The sequence below is a fragment of the Haematobia irritans genome, chromosome 3 (genome assembly GCF_050003625.1).
Source record: "Haematobia irritans isolate KBUSLIRL chromosome 3, ASM5000362v1, whole genome shotgun sequence".
Taxonomy (NCBI): domain Eukaryota; kingdom Metazoa; phylum Arthropoda; class Insecta; order Diptera; family Muscidae; genus Haematobia; species Haematobia irritans.
Genome location: NC_134399.1, coordinates 33,334,234 through 33,352,395, shown reverse-complemented (window position 1 = coordinate 33,352,395; position 18,162 = coordinate 33,334,234). Strand labels below are relative to the sequence as shown.

General features: G+C 31.8%; 1 protein-coding gene and 2 long non-coding RNA genes across 3 annotated transcripts in view; all 3 read left to right on the top strand.

Moving 5' to 3' along the window:
* LOC142230828 (uncharacterized) overlaps window positions 1-5,551 on the top strand; it is a 108,663-nt gene extending 103,112 nt beyond the window's left edge. The window contains exon 2 of the mRNA XM_075301453.1: window positions 5,241-5,551. Coding sequence (XP_075157568.1) covers window positions 5,241-5,505 — 265 coding nt within the window. The 3' untranslated portion in view covers window positions 5,506-5,551. The remainder of the gene's footprint in view (window positions 1-5,240) is intronic.
* A 5,641-nt stretch (window positions 5,552-11,192) lies between these two features.
* On the top strand, window positions 11,193-11,553 carry LOC142228879 (uncharacterized). The gene is made up of 2 exons (XR_012720280.1): window positions 11,193-11,295; window positions 11,358-11,553. It is a non-coding gene; the product is annotated as an uncharacterized LOC142228879 (long non-coding RNA).
* A 1,407-nt stretch (window positions 11,554-12,960) lies between these two features.
* LOC142229014 (uncharacterized) lies at window positions 12,961-13,321 on the top strand. The gene is made up of 2 exons (XR_012720305.1): window positions 12,961-13,063; window positions 13,126-13,321. It is a non-coding gene; the product is annotated as an uncharacterized LOC142229014 (long non-coding RNA).
* Window positions 13,322-18,162: the final 4,841 nt, after the last annotated feature.

Here is an 18,162-nt window from a genome sequence, read left to right as displayed (position 1 = left end):
GGATTTGAAACCTGATCTACCAGACCGAGGTCATAATCTGGGAACTAATCAAAGGAAGTAATATGGTGATTAGTAAAGTCCAGACATATGGGAATAGGCCGTAACGAAACCCTTGCAAAATGAGTCTATAAGAACGAGATCAAAATCAGTAAACTAATGAAAGGGAATAAGAAATAAGTAACCTGGGGAAAGGAGTTTTTGCGTTAGAGAATCCAATGTCGATAGAGCTCGCGAGGGCTGAAATGAAACGAAAATATGATGACGATTAATAAAGACAGTTTATACCGGAATAGGACGTACAGAAATAACCAAAAAAAACCTGGAGAAATGAGCTACCAGCAACAAAAACGAAATCCAATTCAGAGGACTAATGAAAGGGAATAAGACAACGATTACCAAAGTCAAGGCATATCGGAATGGAACGTAACGGAAATTCCAAAAACCTTGCGAAAAAATCTACTGCGCTAGAGAGTGCAAGGTCTACGGATTCCAGAACGAGATCAAAACCAGCAAACTATTGAATGGGAGTAAGACGAAATTGGACGTAAATAAAAAGCCAGTAATCTGGTGAAAGGACCTAGTGTACTAGAGAATCCAAGGTCGATAAAAAGCTGAGTTGAAGAAATTGGAATCTGACCCCAGGCAACTCATGAAAGGGTGAAAGACTAAAATCAGTAGAACGTTCGAAGAGGAGTGTAGCAAGGACATCCGAGCCTTAGAGGAAATCTCTACCACAGATCTGCTTTGCAATGATACAGGTCTCGTTATTTTGGTAGGACACGTGATACTGTAACTGTACCTAGTTGACATCAGATATACAAAATTCTGTAGGAACCTCATTAATTGGGAGCCACCGTGGTGCAATGGTTAGCATGCCCGCCTTGCATACACAAGGTCGTGGGTTCAATTCCTGCTTCGACCGAACACCAAAAAGTTTTTCAGTGGTGATTTATCCCACCTCAGTAATGCTGGTGACATTTCTGAGGGTTTAGGTTTGGTTAGGTTAGGCTAGGTGGCAGCCCGATGTATCAGGCTCACTTAGACTATTCAGTCCATTGTGATACCACATTGGTGAACTTCTCTCTTATCCTGAGTGCTGCCCGATTCCATGTTAAGCTCAATGACAAGGGACCTCCTTTTTATAGCCGAGTCCGAACGGCGTTCCACATTGCAGTGAAACCACTTAGAGAAGCTTTGAAACCCTCAGAAATGTCACCAGCATTACTGAGGTGGGATAATCCACCGCTGAAAAACTTTTTGGTGTTCGGTCGAAGCAGGAATCGAACCCACGACCTTGTGTATGCAAGGCGGGCATGCTAACCATCGCACCACGGTGGCTCCCTTCTGAGGGTTTCAAAACTTCTCTAAGTGAGGAGGTCTCTTGTCATTGAGCTTAACATGGAATCGGGCAGCACTTAGTGATAAGAGAGAAGTTCACCAATGTGGTAGCACAATGGACTGAATAGTCTAAGTGAGCCCGATACATCGGGCTGCCACCTAACCTAACCTATGGTCTAGGCGTAAATTCTAGGGTAAAAACAGAAATAGTCATGTACTGCAAAGAACACAAAATTCTTACGGTTAAGCATATCTCCTTAGGTGGTATTGAAATTCTCTTTGGTGTAAAATACCTTGGAGTTGGACAGGAAGCTGAACTTTAAGCTTAATATTTAAGAAATGGCGAGAAAAGCCACGGTAACCGCGTACTTGTGCAAAACGGCAATAGGGAAAAATGGGGACTAAACGCGAAAATTGTGCATTGGCTATACACGGCAGTGGTTAGACCTATAATGCTACATGGTGTTGTAGTCTGGTAGCCGGCACTTCACCAGCCAACAAGTTTAGACAAAGTTCAGCGTATGGCGTGCTTGTGTATCTCAGGCGTATTCAGTAAGACAGGAACAAATTCCCTTAATGTCATGCTGACATTTTGGCCAAACAGTCAGCTGCAAAACGGCTGTACGGATGCGTGAGATTTCGTTGTGATCTGTAAAATTGCACGGTCACAGTTCGGTCCTCAAAATAATGCCATATGTGCCAAACGTAGTGGATTACACTTTGGCCTTTTTTCGACAAAATGTTTGAAACTCTAATTCCCAACAGTGAGGCGTGGAGCACACAGAACCCGGGGAATAAAAGTTATATAGATTTCTACACAGATGGCTCCAAATTGGATGGACAAATGGGTTTCCGAGCATATTCTAAACACCTGGAACAAAAATATTACATAATCACTGTAGTGTTTTTCAGACTGAAATATTAACAATAAGAGAGGTGGCGTATTGGTCAACCTGCAATCAAATCCTTGGAATCTGTGTTCCATAACCCGGACTGCCACACATCTCTCAATTAGATGGTTGAGCAGTACACAGGGAACTATGAAGCGTATGATGTTAGGAACTACCTTTTCATCTTCCAGGGGAACTAGAATCTGTTGGTATGCCTCTGGCTACCTGTAAGCTCTTACTGCGTGAGAAGGCTGTTATGATGGCGAATGTCCGATGGGAGAATTGTAAGGGTTGCAACGACAAAAAACAAATAATTTAAGGCTCATCTAAACCTAAACCTAGATATGTTAATGTTTTCAAGTGGTCAGATATCACTCCCAGAAAAAATTCACGAAACTTTTTCCAATTAAAGTCTTAATATATTCAATTAAAAATTTTGATTTTTTAATTTGATTTTTTAATTGAAACAAAAATCTTTCAAAAAATTAATAGTATCAATTAATTTTTTTAATTGACAGTCATTTAATCATTTCAATTAAAAAATTAATTGGATCAATTTATTTCGTGATTGAATCAGAAACGAAATTTTTTGTGTGTTGTGATATCTGCTATAACGGGTCGCTGCCTGATAGGCGAGTTTGCGAAAACTATTGGTGCGAAATAAAAAATAGAAAGCACATCTAGCTGAATATACTTATTTTTATACCCTCCACCATAGGATGGGGGTATATTAACTTTGTCATTCCGTTTGTAACACATCGAAATAATGCTGTAAGACCCCATAAAGTCGTGGTGAAATTCTGAATCGATCTAAGCATGTCCGTCCGTCTGTTGAAATCACGCTAACTTCCGAACGAAACAAGCTATCGACTTGAAACTTGGCACAAGTAGATGTTATTGATGTAGGTCGGATGGTATTGCAAATGGGCCATATCGGTCCATTTTTACGTATAGCCCCCATATAAACGGACCCCCAAATTTGGATTGCGGATCCTCTACGAGAAGCAAATTTCATCCGATCCGGCTGAAATTTGGTACATGGTTTCATCATATGATCTCTAACAAACATGCAAAAATTGGTTCACATCGATCCATAATTATATATAGCCCCCATATAAACCGATCCCCCGATTTAGCTTGCGGAGCCTCTAAAAGAAGCAAATTTCATCCGATCCGGCTGAAATTTAGTACATGGTGTTAGTATATGTTAGTATATACACATTGGTCCATAATTATATATAGCCCCCATATAAACCGATCCCCCGATTTAGCTTGCGGAGCCTCTAAGAGAAGCAAATTGCATCCGATCCGGCTGAAATTTGGTACATGGTGTCAGCATATGATCTCTAACAACCATGCAAAAATTGGTTCACATCGATCCATAATTATATATAGCCCCCATATAAACCGATCCCCCGATTTGGCTTGCGGAGCCTCTAAGAGAGACAAATTTCATCCGATCCGGCTGAAATTTGGTACATGGTGTTAGTATATGTTAGTATATACACATTGGTCCATAATTATATATAGCCCCCATATAAACCGATCACCAGATTTGACCTCCGGAGCCTCTTGGAAGACCAAAATTCATCTGATTCAGTTGAAATTTGGTACGTGGTGTTAGTATATGGCCTCAAACACCCATGCAAAAATTGGTCGAAATCGGCCCATAATTATATATAGCCCCCATATAAACCGATCCCCAGATTTGACCTCCGGAGCCCCTTGGAAGAGCAAAATGGATCCGATTCGGTTAAAATTTGGTACGTGATGTTAGTATATGCTATCCAACAACCATGCTGGAATTGGTTCATATCAGTCCATAATTATATATAGCCCCCATATAAACCGATCCCCAGATTTGACCTCCGGTGCCTTTTGGAGAAGCAAAATTCATCCGATATGATTGAAATTTGGTACGTGGTGGTAGTATATGATATGTAAAAACCATGCCAAAAATTTCATCCGTGTCAGTGGAAATTTGGTACATTGTGGTACATATGACCGTTAACAACCATGCCTAACTAGGTCCACATCGGTCTATAGTTATATACTCGTATAGCCCTCAGATAAATCGATCCCCAATCACACAAAAATTTGTCCGTATCAAGTGCATAAGTGTATATAGCCCCCATAACATATAAGCGATCCCCATATTTCAATACTGGCTCTCTACGTACCGTGCATAAGTCCATATCAGTTCGTAATTACACCCAGAAAAAAAGGGGCTCTAATGCCAACTGAACTTTATTTTAGTTCATTAAGATTAGTTGATTTTAGTTAAATTTTGCACAATACGAGTAAATGTTCCTTATTTGAATATTTTCTTGAACTAAACATAAAAAAAAGTTTTATACAAATATAGTGCACAATTTTACTAAAAACTAAAATAATTCATATTTTCCTAAAATGGCAGAAGTTTGCTTAAATTGAGTTCATAAGTCTCTCAAATGAGTAAATTTTACTAAAATTGTACCAGTCTCGAACTTCGTACAGCGCTAAAGACATTTTAACAATTATTAAATCCAAGTTTTTCTTCCAACATATGAAATTTTCTTAAACAACAGAAAAAAATTAATGATTTTTCAAAAATTTTCTTCAACTTGACAAAAAGTATTAACTTATTTGTAACATGTTGCAATTAGAAAACTATTTTAGTTAAAATTTTTCTAAAATAAACCTACATTTTCTTCCACGGTGGGGTCACTTTTTTGGGGTGTATTTGTAGACTTACCTACACATATATTTTTTGCCTAATTTAGAAAACGATGTTAAAAAGTTTTAAGATATCATAACCCAAGTAATTCGATTGTGGATGACAGTCTTTCGTAGAAGTTTCTACGCAATCCATGGTGGAGTGTACATAAGATTCGGCCTGGCCGAACTTACGGCCGTATATACTTCTTATTATTTGGATTATTAAAATGAATTACTACAGCTGTTTATATGAAACCATTTTGCTTTATTATGCTAATTTACATAAATTCACAATCATTTTTGTTTTTATTCCAGAAACAATTCAATTGCTTGCCTTCGTGCAAAGGCCCAGGAACATCAGGCCCGTTTACTGAACAGTGGTATCTTTCTACAAGTTCGTTCATTTGCCGATCTCCAACAGCGTCAACAGCAGCAGCAACATCTACAGCAATTACAACAGGGGAAGACAACTCTCAGTAATAGCCTAAAAAATTGTGATATAAAAACATCAACCAATGATCAACAAATCGCAGTAACTCTAAATGCAGGATCAACTATTGCAAAGAGAGAAATTGTGTAATTTTCAAAAAACCAAAATTAATAAATAAAATTAGGAACTATATAAAGTTTGTTTTCTTTTCGTACTGGATAGCAAAACCACAAAAATTAATGTAAAACTGATTCATTTAGAAAAAAATAATGAAAATACAACCCTATCATTTGCTATTTAAATCAAATTACATTCACAAGATAAATTTATAATTTGTAATATAAAATGGTCAATAATGATTAGGAATTGTTGGTACTGCTATTTTGTGGCATAATAAACACTTTGCTACTTTTATTTTTTTGTTTGTTATTCACAATAATCTGCTATTGTGACCACGGTTGCCACTCATGCCAAAAATAATGTACCAAAAATTTAAAAAAAAAATTTACCAAACATCTACCAAATTTAAAAAATTTTATTTTGAAGTTTTTGACCAAAATTTTATTTCTATAGAATATATTGTCAAATTTTTTGTTTCTATAGAAAATTTTGTCAAAATTTTATTTCTATAGAAACTTATGTCAAAATTTTATTTCTATAGAAACTTGTGTCAACATTTTATTTCTATAGAAATTATTGTCAAAATTTTATTTCTATAGAAACTTTTGTCAAAATTTTATTTCTATAGAAAATTTTGTCAAAATTTTATTTCTATAGAAACTTATGTCTAAATTTTATTTCTATAGAAATTATTGTCAAAAAAAAAATTATGTCAAAATTGTATTTCTATAGAAAATTTTGTCGAAATTTTATTTCTATAGACAATTTTGCCAAAATTTTATTTCTATCGAAATTATTGTCAAAATTTTATTTCTATAGACATTTTTGTCAAAATTTTATTTTTATGGAAAATTTTGTCAAAATTTTATTTCTATAGAAAATGTTGTCAAAATTTTAATTCTATAGAAAATTTTGTCAAAATTTTATATCTTTAGAAAATTTTGTCAAAATTTTATTTCTATAGAAAATTTTGTCAAAATTTTATTTCTAGGAAAATTTTGTCAAAATTGTATTTCTTTAGAAACTTCTGTCAAAATTTAATTTCTATAGAAACTTATGTCTAAATTTTATTTCTATAGAAATTATTCTCAAAATTTTATTTCTATGGAAAATTTTGTCAAAATTTTATTTCTTTAGATAATTTTGTCAAAATTTATTTCAATAGAAAATTTTGTCAAAATTTAATTTCTATTAAAAAAATTTTATTTCTATCGAAATTATTGTCAAAATTTTATTTCTATAGACAATTTTGTCAAAATTTTATTTTTATGGAAAATTTTGTCAAAATTTTATTTCTATAGAAAATGTTGTCAAAATTTTAATTCTATAGAAAATTTTGTCAAAATTTTATATCTTTAGAAAATTTTGTCAAAATTTTATTTCTATAGAAAATTTTGTCAAAATTTTAATTCTATGGAAAATTTTGTCAAAATTTTATTTCTTTAGAAAATTCTGTCAAAATTTAATTTCTATAGAAACTTATGTCTAAATTTTATTTCTATAGAAATTATTCTCAAAATTTTATTTCTATGGAAAATTTTGTCAAAATTTTATTTCTTTAGATAATTTTGTCAAAATTTATTTCAATAGAAAATTTTGTCAAAATTTAATTTCTATTAAAACAAAATTTAATTTCTATAGAAATTATTTTCAAAATAGAAAATTTTATTTCTTTAGAAAATTTTGTCAAAATTTTATTTCTATAGAAACTTAACATATGTCAAAATTTTATTTCTATAGAAATTATTCACACATTTAAAAAATTTTTGGAATCATTTTCGTCACTTTTAGACATAATCTCAAAATATCTGTCTTGACTTCATGTTGAAATTGATTTAAGGCGTACTTTATCAGTAATAGTACCAAATATTAAAAATCTATCTAATGAAAGGAACACTTGCCAAATTTCCCACTAATTGATAAACTCTTTTATTATCAAAATTTTATTTCTATAGAAAATTTTGTCAAAATTTTATTTATATAGGAAATGTTGTCTAAATTTTATATCTTTAGAAAATTTTATTTCTATAGAAAATCTTGTCAAAATTTTATTTCTATACAATATTTTGTCAAAATTTTATTTCTAAAACACTTATGTCAAAATTTTATTTCTATAGAAAATTTTGTCAACATTTCATTTCTATAGAAAATTTTGTCAACATTTTATTTCTATAGAAAATTTTGTCAAAATTTTATTTCTATAGAAAATTTTGTCGAAATTTTATTTCTATAGAAACTTATGTCAAAATGTTATTTCTATAGAAAATGTTGTCAAAATTTCTATTTCTATAGAAAATTTTGTCAAAATTTTATATCTTTAGAAAATTTTATTTCTATAGAAAATTTTGTCAAATTTTATTTCTATACAATATTTTGTCAAAATTTTATTTCTATAGAAAATTTTATCACAATTTTATTTCTATAGAAAATTTTGTCAACATTTTATTTCTATAGAAAATTTTGTCAACATATTATTGCTATAGAAAATTTTGTCAAAATTTTATTTCTATAGAAAATTTTGTCGAAATTTTATTTCTATAGAAACTTATGTCAAAATTTTATTTCTATAGAAAATTTTGTCAAAATTTTATTTCTATAGAAAATGTTGTCAAAATTTTATATCTTTAGAAAATTTTATTTCTGTAGAAAATTTTATCAAAATTTTATTTCTATAGAAAATTTTGTCAACATTTTATTTCTAAAGAAAATTTTGTCAACATTTTATTTCTATTGAAAATTTTGTCAAAATTTTATTTCTATAGAAAATTTTGTCGAAATTTTAATTTCTATAGAAACTTATGTCAAAATTTTATTTCTATAGAAAATTTTGTCAAAATTTTATTGTTATAGAAAATTTTGTCAAAATTTTATTTCCATAGAAAATTTTGTCAAAATTTTATTTCTATACAAAATTTAGTCAAAATTTTATTTCTATAGAAAATAATGTCGAAATTTTATTTCAATAGAAACTTATGTCAAAATTTTCTAAAACAATTATGTCAAAATTTTTCTCTATAGAAAATCTTGTCAAAATTTTATTTCCATAGAAAATTTTGTCAAAATTTTATTTCTATACAAAATTTAGTCAAAATTTTATTTCTATAGAAAATTTTGTCGAAATTTTATTTCTATAGAAACTTATGTCAAAATTTTATTTTTATAGAAATTATTGTCAAAATTTTATTTCTAAAACAATTATGTCAAAATTTTATTTCTATAGAAAATTTTGTCAAAATTTTATTTCTAAAACACTTATGTCAAAATTTTATTTCTATAGAAAATTTTGTCAAAATTTTATTTCTATGGAAAATTTTGTTAAACTTTTATTTCTATAGAAAATTTTGTCGAAATTTTATTTCTATAGAAACTTATGTCAAAATTTTATTTCTATAGAAACTTATGTCAAAATTTTATTTCTATAGAAAATTTTGTCAAAATTTTATTTCTATAGACAATTTTGTCAAAATTTTATTTCTTTCGAAAATGTTGTCAAAATTTTATTTCTATAGAAAATTTTCTCATTTTTTATTTCTATAGGAAATTTTGTCAAAATTATATTTCTATAGAAAATGTTGTTGTTTGACACGAATCTCCCTAAAATTGTGAAATAAATCATGGTTGCCTGAACAGCTGATGAATTATAATGGATAGAGCATCAGCCAAACCAAGTTCATCATAGCCCATGCAAATATCGCATCCGGTACCAAAAGAAAACATGCCTATTATATAGCTTTATGTACATTCAAAGAAGAAATTTTTTTAGACAAAAAATTTTACAAAATATTCTTTAAAATCAAATAAATCTGATTAGAGACAAGGAATAAATCCCTTGTCATAAAGCCTACTAACAAATGGGGAAGTTCTTTTGTCTAAAATTTCGCCCCGTAGGAAAGTATTTTTCTTTGTGCGTACATACATATACATCAGAAAATTTTACACAAAAACAGGGATTCTTATATTTTGAAAATAACCAAGATATCTCATTCAAAAAAAAACTTGACCATTTAGTAGTTATATACGAACATGATTAATATTTATTTATTTATCTTGTCTTAATATAAAAAATTTTGTGATTAAGAAACATTTTAATATGTATAATAAATTTTATTCAATAAAAATTCATTTTAATCAAAATAGACTTTGTCATTAGTGTTTTCTTGCTTTTGATTGATTTTCACAGCAAAAAGGTACGCGATCGATAACACCGGTTAAAAGAGCAGAGGAGAAGCCGAGCACGAACGTCATTTCACATTACAGTGAAACCACTTAGAGAATTTTGAAACACTCAGATATGTCACCTGCATTACTTAGAAAGTATAATGCACCGGTGAAAAGCTTTTCGGTGTCGAAACTGGGATCCTTTGCATGCAAGGCGGGCTTGTTACCATGATACTGGTAGTGTTGCATCGCGTCCAAAAAGTGGACGAAAATTAACACAACTACAAATTATAAGAAAAGTGATGTCCATAATTGATTGAAATCTAAGTCGAAATACAACGTTAATATATCCCATCCTATGGTGGAGGGTATAAAAGATGATCGGGTTTACTTGCCAAAGATATCAGCTGAAATCGAAGGTGTACTTCAATAGCCCACCCATTTATAAAATAAATGCCGGAAAATGTCTTAAACACAATATTGTATATTCCAACCGGACTTAACATCATCGCACTCAGCCCGCGTCAATCAACAAAGGAGGTTCTTTGCTTCATTTCTACCGCACTATAGATACCAAAATCGCCGGATCCCAATTCGTTGGACTTTTGCTCATGAAGCATTTTTTCGTACAGCGTGTGATGGCTTTGTTGGCTGCTTGATGGCTTGATAATTCGTGCTAAAGGTAACCAGTTCGAATAAATCTGAACTGATTCCAAACATTGATGTTATTTCCAACATTATTTGCTATTGAACAATAAAAATAAAAAATATAGCGGTTTACTTTGTTGCATTACATATCAGTCACCCTTGTTTTTTTATAGGAAATGTGTAAACAATCGATAATAACGACTTACACCCAGAAAAAAGTGCCTTCGAAACTAAAGGAAAAAATTTTCATCAATATAGTTTATCCATTTTATTTCCATTAAGGTAAATTTTTGTGAAAAATAATAAAATTTACTCGTTTCAGTAAAAAAATCCTAAACTGTAAGCAGTTAGGAATAGTTCATTAACTATAATAAGGCATGGAATTTTACTCATACTATTTTCTTCGCTGGGTATAAGAATTTACTACTGAAAAAGAAAATTTTATTCACCGATAACAAAGCATTCGTAAAAATAAACAAAAACCGAACTAAAACCAAGTTTCCTCAAAATTAGTAAAATTTCTTATAAAATGATAATTGCGACTTCCTTTATAATAGAAAGTTTTTCATACATACGAACAACACTTGGCATAGAAAAATATTTTAGTTCATTCGTACTAAGAAGTATGCAATCCTTTCAAAACTTAAGGAAACACACTTGTTAGAATATAGGAAATTTTCCTACATTTCTATTGTCTACCTGTAATCGATACCTGTCATCGTAATCGATGTGTTTGCGCGTGGGTGTAATCGATATATTTGCGCGTCGGTTGTTTTTTTAGTTGGAATCGCGTTGTTTTGGTATACGGAGAGATTGTTAAAAAATAATATGGTAAAATAATATAATAAATAACAAATAAAATATATAAAATATTTGTTATTTTAAATTAGTGAGAAAAATTTTCGTTTTTTTTAAATAAATCTATCAATGTTCGTGATAGTGTATAAAGAAAGAAAACACCAGCAGAATAACAACCCTTTCATTTGTCTTCATTTTGGAATCTTCAATTATCAGGTAATATTCAGTGACGCTAACCTTTTGCAACAAAAATGTTTTATGATTTTTTATATTTGTAGGTATTGAAATTGTAAAAGGAGGACAAAATCGTTAGGCAGCAACTTATTAAAAGTGAAAAGTACAAGAAGAAGAAAAAGTGCCTTTTTTAGTTGATAATATCACACGGAAATTGGAAATAGTGGAATAATAAACTAATATTTCAAAGAGATTCGATGCTGTTGATTCTTAATAAATATATTCAATATATTAATAAAACATGTCTTTTATTGAAGATAAAATTGCTTATAGAAATAAATAAAATTGTATTTAAAAACGAAGGTAAGCAGTTCTAATTATGAAGTAAAAGTTTTACCACAAATGTGTAAGATTTGTCGAAATGAATGAAAAAATGTCAATAAAATCATTCCATATATGAATTCAAATTAGTTAAATTTTTTCATTCTGTAGTATAGTGGTATATAAATATAGGAAAATGTTAACTAATATATGGAATGCATTATTCCTAATTTCTACGAAAATCACATCGTTCAAACAAATAAAAATGTCTTTGGCGCTATACGAAGTTCAACTTTCTTCACAATAAGTTCATTTTAACTTAAAGAAGGGGTCACTTTTTTCTGGGTGTACGGTGTCTTTGAACTTATAGCCCGGTAGTCGCTTCAAGCGTAAATATTCGTTACCCCAACCGCCCGCCTTGCATACACAAGGTCGTGGGTTCGATTCCTGCTTCGACCGAACACCAAAAAGTTTTTCAGTGGTGGATTATCCCACCTCAGTAATGCTGGTGACATTTTCTGAGGGTTTTTGAAAGCTTCTCTAAGTGGTTCCATTGCAATATGGAACGCCGTTCGGACTCGGCTATAAAAAGGAGGTCCCTTATCATTGAGCTTAATATGGAATCGGGCAGCACTCAGTGATAAGAGAGAAGTTCACCAAAATGGTATCACAATGAACTGCACCCAGAAAAAAGTGCCTTCGAAACTAAAGGAAAAAATTTTCATCAATATAGTTTATCCATTTTATTTCCATTAAGGTAAATTTTTGTGAAAAATAATAAAATTTACTCGTTTCAGTAAAAAAATCCTAAACTGTAAGCAGTTAGGAATAGTTCATTAACTATAATAAGGCATGGAATTTTACTCATACTATTTTCTTCGCTGGGTATAAGAATTTACTACTGAAAAAGAAAATTTTATTCACCGATAACAAAGCATTCGTAAAAATAAACAAAAACCGAACTAAAACCAAGTTTCCTCAAAATTAGTAAAATTTCTTATAAAATGATAATTGCGACTTCCTTTATAATAGAAAGTTTTTCATACATACGAACAACACTTGGCATAGAAAAATATTTTAGTTCATTCGTACTAAGAAGTATGCAATCCTTTCAAAACTTAAGGAAACACACTTGTTAGAATATAGGAAATTTTCCTACATTTCTATTGTCTACCTGTAATCGATACCTGTCATCGTAATCGATGTGTTTGCGCGGTGGTGTAATCTATATATTTGCGCGTCGGTTGTTTTTTTAGTTGGAATCGCGTTGTTTTGGTATACGGAGAGATTGTTAAAAAATAATATGGTAAAATAATATAATAAATAACAAATAAAATATATAAAATATTTGTTATTTTAAATTACTGAGAAAAATTTTCGTTTTTTTTAAATAAATCTATCAATGTTCGTGATAGTGTATAAAGAAAGAAAACACCAGCAGAATAACAACCCTTTCATTTGTCTTCATTTTGGAATCTTCAATTATCAGGTAATATTCAGTGACGCTAACCTTTTGCAACAAAAATGTTTTATGATTTTTTATATTTGTAGGTATTGAAATTGTAAAAGGAGGACAAAATCGTTAGGCAGCAACTTATTAAAAGTGAAAAGTACAAGAAGAAGAAAAAGTGCCTTTTTTAGTTGATAATATCACACGGAAATTGGAAATAGTGGAATAATAAACTAATATTTCAAAGAGATTCGATGCTGTTGATTCTTAATAAATATATTCAATATATTAATAAAACATGTCTTTTATTGAAGATAAAATTGCTTATAGAAATAAATAAAATTGTATTTAAAAACGAAGGTAAGCAGTTCTAATTATGAAGTAAAAGTTTTACCACAAATGTGTAAGATTTGTCGAAATGAATGAAAAAATGTCAATAAAATCATTCCATATATGAATTCAAATTAGTTAAATTTTTTCATTCTGTAGTATAGTGGTATATAAATATAGGAAAATGTTAACTAATATATGGAATGCATTATTCCTAATTTCTACGAAAATCACATCGTTCAAACAAATAAAAATGTCTTTGGCGCTATACGAAGTTCAACTTTCTTCACAATAAGTTCATTTTAACTTAAAGAAGGGGTCACTTTTTTCTGGGTGTACGGTGTCTTTGAACTTATAGCCCGGTAGTCGCTTCAAGCGTAAATATTCGTTACCCCAACCGCCCGCCTTGCATACACAAGGTCGTGGGTTCGATTCCTGCTTCGACCGAACACCAAAAAGTTTTTCAGTGGTGGATTATCCCACCTCAGTAATGCTGGTGACATTTTCTGAGGGTTTTTGAAAGCTTCTCTAAGTGGTTCCATTGCAATATGGAACGCCGTTCGGACTCGGCTATAAAAAGGAGGTCCCTTATCATTGAGCTTAATATGGAATCGGGCAGCACTCAGTGATAAGAGAGAAGTTCACCAAAATGGTATCACAATGAACTGAATAGTCTAATGCGCTTTACAGACTATCAGTTATTCCGGACGGAATGTTGGTGTTTGTAAAGAATCTTATAGTGTGTCGGATCGATACGACTTGTCGGCGATGACTAAATAATCGGTAAATGTGTTATCGACCCCATAAACATGCAGTAGTATCGATTATGCCTTTGGACTTAACTTATAATGTGCACAATATATGGGATATGTTCGGCACGAGCACTGTCGTCCTGAATAACTGATAATCAGAGAATGAAGCCGATCCATTTTTGTCGGCGGCGGCTGACACTAAATATTTGCCTCCGGCGGCGGCGGCTTGACGGCTAAGCCGATAAAAAATTATCTATTCGGCGGCGCAAAGTTATCAATTATAAAATCAATTTGAAGTTTTCCGAATTGTAATGAGATTAGTTGTACAACCAATCCTACAATCAAATTTACATTTCATTCAATTTTTTTGAGCTAAATTTTTGTAAAACTATTATAGCAACTTGATACTAATTCATTGAAGGTGGAAAGTTCAAAATATTGGCAAAAACTATAACAAATAATATTAAATTTTTCTAATATAAATCAATATTTTAGATTAATTGGCGGCTAAATTTGAGTCGAGATGAGTCAACATATTCGGCGGCGGCGTCGACTGCTAAAAACGGGTCGGCGACGGCTAAAATCGGCGGCGCGACTCGGCGGCTTCATTCTCTGCTGATAATCTGTAAAGAGCAGTGAGCCTGATACATCGGGCTGCCACTTCAGTTATTCCGGACGACAGTGCTCGTGTCGAACATATCCCATATAAAAGGTTGGCTGACACATAGATGGCGTCGCTAGTATTAAATGCATATTATTTTATATAGTACCAACCTTCAAATGATTCGTGTCAAAATTTGACGTCTGTAAGTCAATTGGTTTGTGAGATAGAGCGTCTTTTGTGAAGCAACTTTTGTTATTGTGAAAAAATAGAAAAAAATGAATTTCGTGTTTTGATAAAATACTGTTTTCTGAAGGTAAAAAATAACGTTGAAGCAAAAACTTGGCTTGATAATGAGTTTCCGAACTCTGCCCCAGGGAAATCAACAATAATTGATTGGTATGCAGAATGCAAGCGTGGTGAAATGAGCACGGTTACCGACGAAAACATCAACAAAATCCACAAAATGATTTGAATGACCGTAAAATGAAGTTGATCGAGATAGCAGAGGCCTTAAAGATATCAAAGGAACGTGTTGGTCATATCATTCATCAATATTTGGATATGCGGAAGCTCTGTGCAAAATGGGTGCCGCGCGAGCTCTCATTTGACCAAAACCAACAACTGTTGATGATTCTGAGCGGTGTTTGAAGCTGTTAACTCGTAATACACCCGAGTTTTTCGTCGATATGTGACAATGGAAGAAACATGGCTCCATCACTACACTCCTGAGTCCAATCGACAGTCGGCTGAGTGGACAGCGACCGGTGAACCGTCTCCGAAGCATGGAAAGACTCAAAAGTCCGCTGGCAAAGTAATGGCCTCTGTTTTTTGGGATGCGCATGGAATAACTTTTATCGATTATCTTGAGAAGGGAAAAACCATCAACAGTGACTATTATATGGCGTTATTGGAGCGTTTGAAGTTCGAAATCGCGACAAAACGGCCCCATATGAAGAAGAAAATAGTGTTGTTCCACCAAGACAACGCACCGTGCCACAAGTCATTGAGAACGATGGCAAAAATTCATGAATTGGGCTTCGAATTGCTTCCCCACCCACCGTATTCTCCAGATCTGGCCCCCAGAGATGCTCGCAGGGAAAAAATTTGGCTGCAATGAATGCAATGATCGCCGAAACTGAGGCCTATTTTGAGGCAAAACCGAAGGAGTACTACCAAAATGGTATCAAAAAATTGGAAGGTCGTTATAATCGTTGTATCGCTCTTGAAGGGAACTGAATAATAAAAACGAATTTTGACAAAAAAAATGTCTTTTTCTTTGTTAGACCGGGGACTTACCAGCCAACCTGTTATTGTGAACATTATAAGTTAAGTCCGAAGGCATTATCGATACTGCTGCATGTTTATGGGATTGATAACACATTTACCGATTATTTAGTCGTTGCCGATAAGTCGTATTGATCCGACACACTGTAAGATTCTTTACAAACACCGACATTCCATCCGGAATAACTGATAGTCTGTAAAGCGCATTAATCTAACCTAACCTACCCCAAAAAATACATTGGATATTTTTGCTGCCAAAAATTATATGAACCGTTGCTATCTATTGTTTAGATTTGCTACAAAGAAGAAATATTTGACAAAACTTTTCAATAAAATGGTATTGTCGACTCCAACTGTCGGTAGAAACGTATCAATTAACTGTAGTGTAAATACGACAAATCTGCCACTCTATATACCTATACCTCTAGCGGACATTTACAAAACTAATTTCTTAATAGGGGGAGCTGAAGTAGAAAATAATTCACAGAATATAATCAAGTACGACAAAGATGCCGCATTTGAGATGCATAATGCGAACAACAGAGGACTCTAATGAACAATAATCCAATTGGGATATTATCCCCCCACATTGAAGATGATGTGCACACAAAGAAATTTGTTAGTAGGGACAGCAGAAAAGTCTGCTAAAACAGCAGAAAGTCTTCTGAAAAAGGGACAGCATTCACTGTTTGCTGAAATAGCAAACATTTCCTTGACTGCACTAAATCATGTTTTATTTTGGCTGAAACAAATAAAAATATCAACTTAGGAGCTATCCTAACATATTTAAAACAATATTTTATGAACATCTATAGTAATTGATTAAAAATCTAAATATTTATCGAATTCAGGCATAACAGCAAACAAAATGTTTACTGATCGTATTTATGAGCTTGTAAGTATATTACAGTGCAAAAATATACCAAAAATTACTTTTGGTTCTTAAATATGCTTTGGGGAAAAATTTATAAGCTAAAAATTTTGTAACTTGTTGTTCATTAGGCCCTGTAGTACAAAAACATCGACTGCTGTTATTTGCAGACTTTTTTCTATGAGTGTGGTTATAGAACCCTTTATCGATGTGGACAAAAGCAGGAGGAGGTGGATGATGGTGTGCGTCCAATCAATGCGTCTTTCTCCTTTGCTTTCAGATGAACATTTTTAGGACATATATAAAAAGGACGGGGGCGATTTTTTAAATAAAGTGGGAAGATTCCCACATCTACTAGAGAATACGAATATGGAAGGATGTTACTATGGATTTTTTTTTTTTTAATTTCACATACTTCAAATAGGAATTAGAGTCACAAAGACCGATCCAATGATCGGTCATAGCGACTCTAATGACTGAGTACCATGATTATCCCAGCAAAAAAGCGTCGCCAAAAAGTAGTGAAATGTTCTTTTTGGGTGCATACTTACGGGGTGCTTAATTGACACAGAAGCGATGAATTTAACATGGGCTTGTCATAGGACGGATGACCACCATTTCAATATCCATTGCACTGAATATGCATCACTTCTTGAGGTATGATCCGAATTCAGTTTTTCTGGATGTGAAGTAAAAAATTCTGTGATATTTTGATAAATAAATAATTGATAGAATTTTCTATGATTTTTAATGCATTCTAACGCTTGTCTGAAACGATTGACCTCAAATATTTTAAAAAATTTGCAAATTTTTTAGACTGGATTTAGCATTTTTTCGAAATAATTTAATTAATTTTGTATTATTTTATTAATCCTTACATCTTTGGGAGGACATTTTTGAAAGTGCTTTTAAAGTTATGCCTTTAGAAGTACTTCCAATTTTTTTCCTGGGATAGTCAATTTTACCAGTGCGTCCAATATATATTTCCATTATTACTATTTTATAGGTCATACACATTAGGACCAAAATCTACTAAAAGTAGATTTAAAATCCCTTTTTTACAAGGCAAATGACATTTGAAATCTGCGTAAAGTGGATTTTGGAAGTATAATGTGAATGAGGTATTAGTCAGAATTCGAATTTTGAATAAGACACCAATAATTTTGGAAACTTAAAATTTCTTTAATTGATGAACGAAAGAAACATTTTATTCGATAATGAAAATTTCATAAAATTAAAAAGTACTCAACCTTATAAAAAAAAGATAACTGTCCAAAAAAATTATTCTCAAAAAGTA